At 34.8% G+C, this 15,202-nt stretch overlaps 2 protein-coding genes across 2 annotated transcripts in view; both read right to left on the bottom strand.

Moving 5' to 3' along the window:
* Smp_124180 (putative normocyte-binding protein 1) overlaps positions 1-1,095 on the bottom strand; it is a gene marked incomplete at both ends in the record, with an annotated part of 81,693 nt that extends 80,598 nt beyond the window's left edge. Inside the window, one exon of the mRNA XM_018793102.1 lies at positions 1,075-1,095. Within this exon, the coding sequence (XP_018647648.1) occupies positions 1,075-1,095 (21 nt within the window). The remainder of the gene's footprint in view (positions 1-1,074) is intronic.
* Positions 1,096-8,670: 7,575 nt separating this feature from the next.
* Smp_003760 (hypothetical protein) overlaps positions 8,671-15,202 on the bottom strand; it is a gene marked incomplete at both ends in the record, with an annotated part of 13,820 nt that continues 7,288 nt past the window's right edge. Inside the window, 2 exons of the mRNA XM_018793101.1 lie at positions 8,671-8,871; positions 12,835-13,062. Of these exons, the coding sequence (XP_018647647.1) occupies positions 8,671-8,871; positions 12,835-13,062 (429 nt within the window). The remainder of the gene's footprint in view (positions 8,872-12,834; positions 13,063-15,202) is intronic.

Raw genomic sequence — 15,202 nt, 5'->3', positions numbered from 1 at the left:
GACAAACCAAAACTGAAGTTCCGCAATTGTTAGGTCCTCATGGCCCAACCAACAGTGAATTTGATGACGCCGATCTTTTGGCAAAACAGTGTTTTCAAATATTTTAACCGCTTATACAATTTTCACTTATGAGATCTGTACCTGCAACTCAACAGGACCCTCAGAATTGAACCTCAGAGATGACTTGACGTATCAGAAACCGCAGCATCTAAACAAAGACCGTATAAAGTTTATCCCGCTATACTAAGAGCAGTTAAACATACATGCTTACTGAATATGTGTAAATATTGAGTCAGAATCTAACTACTATCATAAGCACCGGCTAAGGGATATCTATAAGGTTATAAATCTCAGCCAGAAAGAAAGTTGTGCTATAATTCCCCAATCAGATAACGAAATGATTATAAATAACATTTTATTCCTCGAACAAGGTTGTATTGAGAGTATAACTTGACCTTTCTAATGCCAAAAATATCCAACAAAACCGAACTACACACTCTAATCACAATGTAAGAGATTTTTCGTCGCATTAGTGAATATCACATGACTGCAAATAAGATATATATGATTACCTCTTTCCTAGTTTCTTTCAAGTCATTTGAGTTAATAACCGCTGTACTATCAATAGTACTATAACATTGGAGAGTAATTTATTCTGTCGCATGTTTTTCATTGTTTTTGAATATATTTGTTAGTGTAAGGGATTTATAGAGATTGTTAGATTTTATAGTTCGTGCCACAGGCTAACCTTAGTTAGACAACTATTGAAAATCAGGAAGCATTGGGCAACTGTTTAGTTTAAGTAAGGGACTTCTCAGCAGTAAGCATCCACGATTCAAAATATAAGGTTCAACAATCTCTGCAAATCACTTTTACTTATATCAGTCATGTGCTCACAAATGACTAAATTCGAGAGAAAATTCTGGATAATCCAATCAAAATCTATGATAACTTGAGTTCAAACATTTTGAATCTCAAAAAATTACCTGCCAGTGGCATTGGGAAATGGTTAAATACTACTAGAACTTGATTTCATCTAAACAAATAATAAACCAGGAATAACTATGTACTTACAGTACTGTTTGGTTTACTCATACATGTCCTCCATTCTCAACTAACTTATGCAAATCAGAATCAAGAAACGTCGGATAGCTGTTTCGCCCTGTTGTGAAACTCCCCAGAAGAAGCCTCTGAGAATCGACCAGAAATCAAATCCACGGAATCCATCCCTCATAACAAGCGCTTGATTTTCATATCATGGAGTTGTTACTCAGTGATTTATATTTCTGACTTCAGTCAAATCGTGATACTGAAGTTAGACTGTTTTGGTTTTAATCCCAGTCTCTACAACTTTCCATGGAAGCATGTCGCCGGCTTTATAAATCAGTGTTATGTTTTCATATTCCAGCCTACTCCTGTATTAGCCAGTATTGAGTGTCGGAGAAATCTGTATAATTTCAATGACTCTTAATTTTCTAATTTACTCAACTTGTACTTCTAAGTACCTCTCAGCATAAACTTATGACTAAATGCAGTTACTTTTAATGCCTGCATACCTTAATAACCTCCCAATAGTTATCTGAGAATAAAATCCCTTTAATTTTGTTCTTCCTCAATGTGAAGATTAAAATAACCAAGCATTTTAATAAGAAATGGATAGTCACCAGTCATTTTATAAGATCCCATTCTCAACCCTGCTTATAAATTTGCCAACTAACAAGTGATCCATATTCATACTAACTTCATGGAATATATATATATATATATATTATCAGTTGGTTTTATCCTTTGAAATATATTCCATGATGGAATCGGTCCCATGCTGGAATTGTTTGTTTAGCCATGAGAATTTGAACTCTAGTTGATTACCAGCTTGCAGTGCATTTTATTAGACTGTATGAAAGAGGATACTTGAAATAGATTAATGTTTAATTAATATCATGAATAGTAGTTAGATTAAACATTCATAGATTTTTTTATCATTCAAGGGTTGACCTAATGAAACCATTATTTTTTGTAAAACCATATACTACTTACAAACTTTAATAGTAACTCAATTGGATATAATAAAATAAACAAACGTTTTCTGATAGGATGTTCCCAGGATTTAAATGTGAATAGTCCACTAACAAATAATACAAATTCAAATAAAACATACATCCACTTTTATGATATCAAATGTGAGCTTGCAGAAAAAGAGAAAATAACTTGGACATGGTCATGGATAATGGTTGTTTATCCCGTTGTATATGAATCTGTATTACTTACTTACTTACTTACGCCTGTTACTCCCAATCCAGCATAGGCCGCCGACCAGCTTTCTCCAACCCACTCTGTTCTGGGCCTTCTTTTCTAGTTCTATCCAGTTCTTGTTCATTCTTCCCATGTCTGTCTCTATTTCTCGGCGTAATGAGTTCTTTGGTCTTCCTCTTCTCCTTTGACCTTCAGGATTCCATGTGAGGACTTGTCTTGTGACGCAATTAGGTGATTTCCTCAAGGTGTGCCAAATCCACTTCCAGCGCTTCTTCCTGATTTCCTCCTCCGCTGGAATCTGGTTTGTTCTCTCCCACAGTAACTTGTTGCTGATAGTGTCTGGCCATCTGATCCGAAGTATCTTGCGTAGACAGCTGTTAATAAACACTTGTTTCTTCTGGATGATGGCTTTCGTAGTTCTCCACGTCTCCGCCCCATACAGTAGAACTTTCTTGACATTTGTATTGGAGATTCTGATCTTGATGTTGGTTGACAACTGTTTTGAGCTCCAGATGTTCTTCAGTTGTAAATAAGCTGCTCTTGCTCTGCCGATCCTCGCTCTCATATCTGCATCAGATCCACCTTGTTCATCAATGATGCTGCCCAGATATGTAAAGGTTTTCACATCCTCCAAAGCTTTTTCGTCAAGTGTAATTTGATTGGTGCATGTTGTATTGTATCGGAGAGTCTTGCTTTACCCTTTGTATATATTAAGATCTGTTGTTGCTGAGGCTGCTGCTACACTGGTCGTTTTCTCCTGCATTTGTTGTTGCGTGTGTGATAGAAGAGCCAGATCATCTGCGAAGTCTAAATCGTCCAGCTGCATCCTAGCTGTCCACTGTATCCCGTGCTTTCCTCTAGATGTTGACGTCTTCATGATCCACTCGATCACCAGTAGAAAGAGAAAGGGTGAGAGTAAGCAGCCTTGCCTAACATCGGTCTTTACTCCGAATCTGTATATTCCAAACAAAATTAACACAAACGAGTATAATATTTCAGTGGTAATGTATAGTTTCTTGTGTGAAACGACTGTCTTTTTTTCTCAAACTACCTCACGCTTGTGTTGTACATTTATCGAACATATGGATTTTGTTTTTTTTCTCGTATATTCAGTTGGTGAAATCTGTGATACAAAGATGGATAGTGGCTAGCAGTGGAATCCAGGACGCGCGTTTCGTCCTATTTAGGACTCTTCAGCTAGATGTACATGCATCTCAGGGTTTATGTTAGCCACTATCCATCTTTGCTTACCTTGCTTGTAAATTTAGGCTATATCGAGGCAATACGTACAGTATGCACATGTGCCAATTAGAGACTGACCTGTTGCAGTACAAAAACATCAATGGGAAGATTCGAACAAACAATACCAAGTGGATTTTAACTGTGATACAGTTCTGTAAATATTATTCACTGACTTCAAAACAGAATTCAGTCCATCAAAGCTCACCATTTGTCAAGTAAACGCCACTATTACTTCACAATATGTATGGCTGATTTTCCTTATTTTACGTTTCTTATTACTTTAGAGTATTGTTTTGCATCACAAAGTAAGCTGTACCAGTGTATATTTAATATTAAGACCAATCAGATCTTAAAATTAATATAAAGGATTTGTAACTCCAGTCAGCAATCTATTTATATGTTGTGTTCTTTGAATTAGATAGCCTAACCGAAAAGCTTTCTATTATCGTTCGAAGGAAAACGAAAAGAGCATGATCAAAGAACACATGCGGTTAAGAATTTGAGGCAAACATCAAGATCATGAAAAATACTTAGCGGTAACTAGAAAGGACAGCCCAGAACAAGATTGGTTAGAGATTTCTGGTACGTAGCTTATGCCTCGTTAGGGTTAACAGACTTGAGTGACTCAGTAACTAACTGTACTTTACTTCTCTAACTGGTCAGTCAGCTGCTGATTTTGAAAGGAACTGGGAAAAGCAAAAAGATATTCAAGTCTTTTCTTGATGTATAAATAAATGTTTTCGTCAGGATATAACAATAAGTACTAGGTTCGAGTCTCGTTGTAAATGTCAACAGTACAAAATAGGTAATCTAAAAATGAGTTTCTGTCAGGCCGGACCGTTTGTCCTTAATTCTACTGCTTATCATAATCCAGATATCAAATAATATGTAGACTTCACTTTTGAAATAATATTAGCTGATAAGTTACAACTATGCTTCATGAACCATAGGTAGAAAAAAGCCTTTACATACCAATATTTCCACTATTCCAAATCATCTTTCGTATCCTAACATTGTCTTTGTTCACTTTCGTTCTTTTTTGTTGTTGTTGTTGTTACAATAATCACATGCTTTGTTGCTATATAAATGACACACAATATAACTAGGATGTTTTTTGTATTTTTAACCTATCCACCATGTGATCACTGGTTGTCACCTGATGATCATGTGTTTAGATGAAGTTCAAATTTAAGAGATGAGAACTTGTATAAATTAACTAAATTTTTGAAATTATTTATTTTAATTATACTAATAAAATTCACTTGGTATTGTTTGTTTGGATCTTCTCATTGATGTTTAGGACTGCAACTGGTCAGTCTCTAATTAGTATATGTGTATACTGTGCGTATTGCCTCGATATAACCTTAATTCACAAGCATTGTGAGCAAAGATGGATAGTGGCTAGCAGTGGAATCCAGTTTGACGCGCGTTTCGTCCTATTTTGGACTCGTCAACTGGATGTATCAGAGTGAACATCAACTCTGAGATGCAGGTATATCCAGCTGAAGAGTCCCAAATAGGACGAAACGCGCATCAAACTGGATTCCACTACTAGCCACTATCCATCTTCCCTTACTATACTAATAAAAGGTAGTTAATTTGTAGTATAATGCTAAGTTACAATAAATAATTTTGTTAAATAAATAAATTTATTTCAACTTTAGTTTTATTACTATGAGTGAACAAACACTGAATTCACATGTGATCATCATCTCCATAGGTTACATCTTCCATTAGGAACTATAGGAAATCATTCTCTTGACAGACTGAAAAATGTGTATTGATGTTTAAAACAAAGACTAGTGCACATTAATAACATTGATCTAACTGTAAGCACTTAAAGCTTGAATTGATCACGTTTCAATTTTCTCCGTATTTAGCGTAGTTATCTTTTCTTCATAATTGTTACTCTTTATTGACTACAATATTTTTTGTTATATACAAGTTTTTGTTTAAATTCTTTGTTTAAATTGTCGCCTTTCTTCAACTATCCTTATGACCTTAATTGACCTCTTGATCCTTATAAAAACTTCACTAATTTGTCATACACTATTGAAACAACATACATATGAAGAGAATATAGTTTCAAAAGTATAAACTAACTTTCTATGAATGTATGAATATGAATGACTAATAGCGAAAACACAGATCGGCTAACCCCGGTAGATGAAATGTATTCATTTTTCAGGAGAATTACCAAACAGATGATCAATCTTAGGAAACATCAAGTTTCTTTGATAGACTAATACGATGGAATACATGATTATTATTACTATCATTAGTAATAATAATATTAGTAATAATAGGATTTCCAACCATATAATTGGTAAACCTTAAATTACCTGTTTCTGTTCTTAAAGATTTAGCACTATTATGTACTGACAAAGTCCAGTTCACATTTGAAGGTGAATACTTTCGCCAGATCGATGAGGTTGCTATGGTTAATCCGTTAAGACCATTATTAGCAGATGTGTGTCATGACACATGTTTCCAATCTAGCTGAAAACCTAATTGAAAGCACATCTCTTTATAAGATATATGTGGATGATATCTTAGTTATCTGTGAAAGAAAGGACGATATGATTTGTTTATTGAATAAACTTAACACTCTCCAAAACCACACCAATCTTTTATGCGAAAAGAAGAAGAACGACTAGCTTCCCTTTCTCGATATACTTCTAAGTAGACGAGAAGATGACTGAATCAAACGATCCATTTTTAGAAAACCAATGTGGACAGGCCAATACCTTAGTTACTATAGTTATTGCCCTGTGCAATACAAACGAGTTTCGATAAGATAACTGTTTTACAGGCTTGATTGTATTTGCACAAAAGACTCTATTGATGATGATGTTAGGATGTTAAACAAAACATTAAAGGAAAATGGTTATCCCCTTAAATTTATAAATAGATGGAAAGCTCATGGTACAATGGGACCTATTATAGCATTGACAGGAAAAAAACCTATCTATATCACCTTACCATTTAGAGGTGATTCAAATAGCCTTTTTATTGAAACAAAGGCTTAAATCAGTCATTAAAAAACGTATTACGCAGCGAAAGTCATTTCCAAGGTATCAACAAGGTTCATGTTTCATCCCAAAGCCTAAAAGACATGAAAATGATTGCGTCATATCCCACTATGTTTACCAATTTAAATGTGTGTGTGGTGACACATACATAGGGAGGAGTAATCGTGATCTCAAAATTAGGGTTTGTGAACATGTACCTAAATGGTTGCAGACATAAATAAAATAAAATGACCCAATAACAGTAGGTGATAAGCATCCATTATCCTTTAATGCCAAACACATAAATGAAACAGGTCATAAGATGTATTTTAACTCGGCTTTTGTGTTGTTGTGTAAAAGTATAAAAGGGTGTATACTAAGGTTTATTGAATCCTTAGCCATACGAAAATTCAAACCCCCTTTGTGTATTCAAAAACAGTTTGTTCTCACCGTAAACCTACCCTGGTAAAATCAGCTTGTTATCCAGAGTGATGAAGTTTCAAATTGTTTTAACATTATTTTATTATTATTATCCTTGTATCCTCTTACCCCCCATTTCCGGTCCAGTTGACCTTTTATTTTTATATATAAATATTCTTAACATGTATATGTGTGATCAGATTGTTCGAAATGTATTGCGCTAATATATCACCACATAGTTCTGATAATCATCGTATTCTTATTACACTGTCGAAATTTATCAAAGGGACTAATTGTTTTAAGTCAATAAGTTCTAAAAGGTAATTAGTTGCGCGTAATCTCTCATTGAACATGTCAACATTTCAATTATGTGGTGAAATTTATACTGTAGCTGTAAATAATTCCCCAAAATCAATAGCTTTTTAAGTGTTCGACATTCGATGCTGACCACATTAGTTTTAGTGGACTTGTTTAGCAGAAGGCGTTCGGTCATGCATCCGCACCAGATCACGTTACAGCACAGCGTGGGAAACATCATTAGCCAGATTAGATCAATCGCTTCTCGATATATTGATAACGCATCAAATATATCTTCCAACCTTTTCGCTTCTGACTTCTGATTTTAACTGGTTGGGCACGATTCGATTATAGAAGGTGTTACTGGTTAATAGTTGTCAAACTACAATACTGGTGGTACCTTCAATACTTCCGACGTTTTTCCCTCAACCTCATAACGTATTTCGACTATCATTTTTTTCGTTCTTCATTAAAATTGCTAAAGTTTTCAGTAGTATTTCAATCACCTATTTTGAATTTATTCATAATTTAATAGACTGGCCCCAAAACCAATAATAATTTGGTATTTATTTTATCCTCCACTATACCACCTACTTTGACGTTATTGTTGGAATAAAATATCGTGATTAGACTATTGAGCTTCATTGGCTTGAGCATTCAATCTTTTAGGACTTACAATGCCAGTCAATTTGTTTGGACAGCAAAAAACGAAGTAACCTCAAGGCCCAAAGGGTAATTGTGTTCCCGATCGCATTGAGGTGTCAAATAGTAAGGTGCTCCTTTGAAACAACTAGCAATCAGGCCTTCTCGCAATGGAAAGGGTCAGGAAAGGTCGACTCTAAGAATAGCATACCTTATCATACCCTATAGATTTCCGTCTCTGTCTGTAAAGCATTAAAAGTAGTGAGCTAAGGCACTAGCAATTACAGAAAATCAGTGTATGAACAGCCTCAAGCAGTTGTCCTTTAGGAACTATGGTCTGGCTCTCAGATTGTCTATAACGAGCCTAATAGAGTTTCTCATATACTTCAGGAGGTATCCTTTCACGGTGCAGACACAGAAAGCAGCAATCACTCTCATATCCCTGATAGCACTCGAAACTGTTCTATTTTGAGACTAGGCAACAGTGTGCACACACACCTCTGCTTGGAATCGAACCTGGGACCTGAGCATCATACTACTGAGTCACCACAGAGTTCAAGTTCATTGATTTACATTTCTAAATTTAGTCAACTCTCAATATTGAGCTACCACCATTCAATGTCATCAGTGATTATTTCTCTCACTTTAGTAAAAATTGCTAGACTTCACCAATCAACCAACCAGTTATTAAAAGAACAGAGTAATATAGGACATAGTTTGTTAAATTTTTAAAATATCGAGATATACAGTGAGTACTTTTTTGTAAGATAGTAGTAAATAACTAATTAATGTTAGTTTGTAGAGGTTAAACATCCGATGATAGGAATTCCATTTGCGAATTACCATAGTACTGACACCGACTATTATTATCATTATTATTATTGTTACGTTGTTGATGATTTTCCACAACGTACTTGGTGCATTCCATTTGCTGATAACCCGATGTTTCGGAAGATGAATCCCAATCAGTTAGACTGTTTGAAAAGGAATTTCTCAGTATAGACATCTGAAAAATGAAGCAAAAACAAATGAACTTTTTGTATGTGACTATCAATTAACAGTGTCACAATCGGCCATAAACGTGTAACAGAAAACTTTCTATAGATCCAGTGTTTACACACACATAGACACACGCATACATAGTGATCAATTAGTCGTAATCAGGTGTCATGTTGTCTAGTATACAGTGCTCCTGATCGAATTCTATTCACTTATAATATGGCCGCCGGTGTTTAAACGACGGTGTTTTGTTTTGAAAGTTAGGCGAGTGGAGATATTGATAAGATGACTTTTTGACACCGTCTCTGTCATGACTCCTATTCACCATCAAAGCATATTTGCAATCTTAGGAAAATTCATTTCCTGTTGCATCAGTCAGTCAGTTATAAGCAATACAGAACCTAGGATAAATGTGCATCGTTTATCATATCAAGTCAACATAGCCAGATGAAATTGCCAAGACGATAAATCAGACAGTTAGAAGCAGTGATAGTTCCAATAGTAGTAGAAAAGACTAGGCATAGACAATATGGTTCAAGAAAAAAGTAATGAATTAAAATTTCTTTGTCTAAGGGAAGATAATGAATGAATGCATGCGTGCCATTGAGACCAATTCAGAGATATGTCACCCAATGTCTCCAAGTATTGGTTACAATAACCGTGAGTCCCAGCTTGGACCTATTTGCAAAGCTTGACCCAGTAGACAATGACTCTATAGACTGATGCTATGTTTTGATTTCACAATCTCATATCATCATATCGTCAGAGACATGAATGTTTATAGAGAGGTGAGAAAAGGAAAATGTAAACTTTGCGAAGTTATTTTTGCTTGAACCGGTTTGTATATTTTATATAAATATTTCTTGAACCATTAGTTTATGTTATTTCTACATAGTTTCAATTGTTAGTTAGTTGTTGATTGTTTGTTCAGTGTTAGGTTAAACCACACGTAAAACTATTCAACTATATAAAAATCAATAAGTCTAGATCCAATCCAGTTCAAGAGAATATACATAGTCTATCAAAGGACGCATGAACACGGTAGTCGAGTAAGTAATGGAATGAATGTTATTATTGCAAGCGGGAAATGTAGTAATTATAGCCGAGCTATTCGAGATAGTCACAATAGTCTCTTTTTCGTGGAAATTTATAATTAACAAGGGATAAGGATTTATGATAAAGTATCTGACATACTTAGAATAAGGTTCAACCTATTCCGAAAGATTCTTTATAACAGAGTTCACACATAAAACTCTAAGACTATTTATGTATTATTGATTGTGGTTTCCGGAATCACCAACCATTTTAAATCATTCACTTGAACTACTTAAGATAACCTCAGTTTAGCTAAGTAACAAATTCATATGAGGAAGTAATAACCGGAAATTAAACTGAAACAAGGGTCACAATCAGATTCAAAATGATAACCTCATGGAAGAGTACAAAATTATTGGGAACCTTTCAAAAAAGTCAAATTTTAAAAGAAAACATTAAGTAAATGTCTTTTCTTTTTTTTTAAAAAAGGCGACTTCATCACTAACATTTAACACTGCATAGTTAGCTCATCTTAGCTTCGAACTTATCAGAACTTCTTATCTCTACAATAGAATATCGAATCGAAACCCGATACCTCATATAATTCAAAGCCATTTTAACTAATATGATTTTATGGAAAATTTTCGTTCTATATCTCTAGTTGTTATACACCCCCAAATGCCCTGGTACAGCCGAGAGTGAGGAGAGTCCGCTCTCCCTCTCCAAATACTCTCACATGACCACGCGTATATAGCCTCTTCCAGGGAAGTCCTACTCACTGCCTTCTCGCAGCATTACTGTTGTTTACGAAATTGAGAGGACGAAAAGCGAATGTCCGACACTTTAACTGGGTCGGCGGACACGGAAAGTCCATCTAGGGGAGTTGGAAAACCCTCATTTCAAACCAATGGTGCACATGGGCTGGCTCCAGTATCCTGAGAGAACAAATGGTGTATGAATCAATCGTTGGTCACCGGCTTACATGGGACTGCATCTCCTTACGATACTCCACTGCCTTATGGATCAGATCTTTAGGTCAAAGGCTCCGAGTGTGGTCCCCTGAGAAAACCACCTGCTTCAGTTTGGGCACCTGTGCAGTATCGCAGCCCTCACACAAATCAAATAAGATTTGTGTGGCGCATATGTATCTGGTGCCCCTTTGTACCAATATTTATGTGTTTAAATATATAAAAAGTTGTTATACACATAAAATATATTCAGATTATAATGTACGATATAAAAAAGTTAATTCATTGATCATAGCAACAAAGAATAAAAGAATAACAGAAAAAATCAATAAAGAAAGTGTATAGACTAGACTAGTATGGAAATTATTCATATACATACATACATACATACATACATACATACATACATACATACATACAGACAGACAGACAGACAGACATACATACATATCGATTGATATATTTGATAAATACATATCTATCTATAAATAGTCAATCAAATCAATAATCATTAATCAATAAAATCTTTAATACATTCATATATCTTAGATTAATATATATATATATATATATTAATAATAATGAATGTTGTTGGTATGGTATTGAATGTAAATATATATACAAATATATAAATAGAAAAAATTTTTATCGACTGATTATGTAGATTGTTGAAATCATATGTCGATAAGTTTACTCCATGAAATCTATACTGCTAAGGAAAGATGGATAGTGGCTAACAGTGGAATTCAGTTTGACGCGCGTTTCATCCTATTTGGAATTCGTCAGCTGGATATACCTGCATCTCAGAGTTGATGTTCACTCTGGGACTCGAACCCAGTACCGTTCACTTCAAATGCCATCGCGTTATCCACCCAGCTACTGAGTTTTGATAGCCACTTGCTTGTCCGTCCTGGATTCCACTGCTAGCCAATATCCATCTTTGCTTATAATGCTTGTGAATTAAAGCAATATCGAGGCAATACGCACAGTATGCACATATGGCCAATAAGAGAGTGACCAGTTGCAGTCCTAAACAGCAATGAGAAGATTCGAACAAACAATACTAAGTGGATCTATACTTATAATTATTATATGTTCGGTAGTATGATTAGTTTCATGAGAAAATTTTTTTGGAGTTCTAGTAAGAAACCATGACTGATGGAGTTCAATCATGTCAGATGTGAAGAAGATATTTATCGAAGGTAGTGGAAAATGGTTGTGTAATATCGTGAAATGATTGTAGTTAGATATTCGGACAATTGAATGCTATCTCAGTAGTCTATAAGTCATGGATTCGAATATGAAACTGAAGTTTCTGAATTCACTTCCTAATGATAGGAGCTGTTAAGGAATTCCATACCAGGGCAAAATATCTACCTGATGTTTCCAGAATTTCAATGGTTGTCTAATTTAGGTTGATTGGTGATTTTAATAAGATTCAATAAGCTAATTACATATGTTACGAATGCTTTTTGTCCACTGATTTTATAATTCATTCATTAAACAATATAAACATTAAATTAGACCTTCCTGAGGATTAAACACAATAATTCCATAGACTGCATTCAAACGATACTGAAATCATTTAGAATGGACTATATAAATTGTATGACATTCAACTATTACCCTGATTAAGGTCTTAGATTCAACACTGAATTGAGACAACTCTTCACACTGTCAAAAGTCCCAAATAAAATCGAGCCAGTTGTCCATCGATTTTATGTTTATAATGGTTCTCTTACTGATGTTGTTTACTGGGATCTATGCTAGGAACTTAAATACTAACATATTCACAGTGTAATCCGAAGGTCACACTTTAAGTTTGATAACGATCGTTATTTAAAAAAAACAGAAGAGATTGAATGTACATTTCGTTATTTTAGAGTTTGATTGACTGATATCTCAAGGTACAAATGATGCTCAAATTATCATTATCAATAGTAGTAGTTATAACAATGACTGCTAACCTTGACAGACTCCGAATCAGCATTATGTGTGAAATCAAAGCCGTCAGCAACCAATAATTTTTCTGCTTTATGACTCATGACATCATGATGTTTTGAAGCTCTTTGTTTGCATCTACGACCAGCGTTTCTGGAGTAATAACGCGACGTTAGATTTTCATTTAAATTGCCTTCGTAACTATTGTATTTATTGAGAGTATGGTTTTTGGATTTCGAAATTATTGGAGAATCCTATGTCAGAAATGAAAAATAAAATAAAAGAACAACGGAATCAAAGTTTTTACGTGCTCGAAGAAAATAAGAAAGGTTTACAATGAAGTTTCTGTATGTCGTTGGGACAGTAAAACAAAAGGTAAATACTTGAGGACTGGTTTCTTACAGATGGATAAAATATTAAAAAAAGATACAGAAACAGAATTAAATCGGTTGAGGGTGAAAACGTTTTTTGATGGAGTGTTATAATCAAAGATGGTGGCTTGCGGATACGTCCAGTCGATAAGTCTCACATAGGACAAAACACGCGTCCTGGATCCCACTACTAACCACTATCCATCTTTGCTTACCATGCTTGTGAAATAAGGCTATATCGAGACAATACGCACAGGATGCACATATGGCAATTAGAGACTGACTAGTTGCAGTCCTAAACATCAATGGGAAGATTCAAACAAATAATACTAAGTGAATTTAAAATTCACCCCATTGCACAAGCAAATGGCTATCAGGACTCAGTAGCTGAGTGGATAACGCAATGGCGTTTGAAGCGAAAGGTACTGGATTCGAGTCCCAGAGTGAACATCAACTCTGAGATACAGGTACATCCAGCTGATGAGTCCTAAATAGGACGAAACGCGCGTCCTGGATTCCAATGCTAGCCACTATCCATCTTTGGCTTATAGTTCCAGCTTTTCTAAATTTACGGCGAAAGCTTCAGTAATGCAAAAGAGATAGAAGCCCAAATATTCACCGAAAAGAGGTCAAATCTTCCACATAGTGTGACGTTTCTACCCGATGCCATATCAATCATGTAACTAACTGCTTTACACTCAACATGATGATTAATCTAATTAAAAAGATAATTTTATGTCTAGTGTTATATACTGAGTCAGTCTCGAACTGTACTGGGAAAGTACATATCAGGAAAGTTAATATGTAATTCAGTAATCTAATTACAATTTCTAATTTGATCAGTCTAGTCTGTCGATAAAGGTAAAACGTGACCAAGCGAAAACCAATAATATCGATCAAATAGTTTGTTTTCTAAAACACAATGTATATCTGAAATTTATGAATGGATTAGGATTAGTCAGTCAGCTACAACACAAGACCAGGCATCGGTCCAAGTTGCCACACCTCATTAGTACAACAAGATGAACATCAAATTCATAGAAGTAGTTACTTCAATGGTAGGATTCAAAAATTTTTTAAATAAATTTCATCCAGCATTATCAGACAAATGTGGGTTTTGGTAACGGTGATATATCACTCTGAAACATTTACGTAGCGGATGATGTGACTTCGTGGCTTAACTGAGTTGAATGAATAGATAAAAATAAGATTTGTTTAGGCTGTGAATTATCACTCTAGGCATTCCGTCAAAAACTAGCAATGGTAGTAGTTGTATTACTAAGTAAGTAGGTAGACATATTGGACTGATTAGAATTTAATAGTCTTCATTCTATGGTCACTGATGTGATCAAGTACTAAGAAATATTTGGTTTAAAATTATATACTACGTACAAATCATTTAAGTAGAAATAATTTGATGTACCAGATCAAACAGGATGAACTTCCTTCACTTGACTGAAAGGCTTGATATCTCTTCATAGTGGGTGGATTGTACGGGAAGGCAAAAATTCGAAATATTGTTTTTTAATATACGATAACAGAATGGGAAAAAGTTGAAGCAGATAGACCATAATTATACCGGCAAAACTTGGAAATATACCACATCAAGAATGATGACAATAAATTTATGGAAACAACATGTTCTCTAAAATTGCCTTAGTCTTGGATTATACATATTTAAGTAACTAATACTCATAGTTTGAGACGTAAGAAGCTTATCACAATATGATGAATGAAAAGAAAATTGAGTATTAATCAACCAACCACATAGAAGTGTCAGTAGATGATAGGTATAATGATATCAAGAGCTGGTGGAGAAGATTTGTAGCTCAAGTGGATGATTTTGATGGAGTTTTGTTCTCTGAACTGGATGGTTTGGTTGTGGAGCTTTCATTGTCCTTCTGAACTACATCATCAGCACAAACGTCGGGTAGAAATGAAGTGTTTGAATTTCTCCACATGTGGTTCAACATCGAGGTGTACAGGACAAGCTGTGAACCACATGTGGAGAAATTCAAACACT

This window comes from Schistosoma mansoni, chromosome 1, assembly GCF_000237925.1.
Source record: "Schistosoma mansoni strain Puerto Rico chromosome 1, complete genome".
Taxonomy (NCBI): Eukaryota; Metazoa; Platyhelminthes; class Trematoda; order Strigeidida; family Schistosomatidae; genus Schistosoma; species Schistosoma mansoni.
The sequence above is the reverse complement of the archived record's forward strand: the minus strand, read 5'-3'. Positions and strand labels throughout refer to the sequence as shown.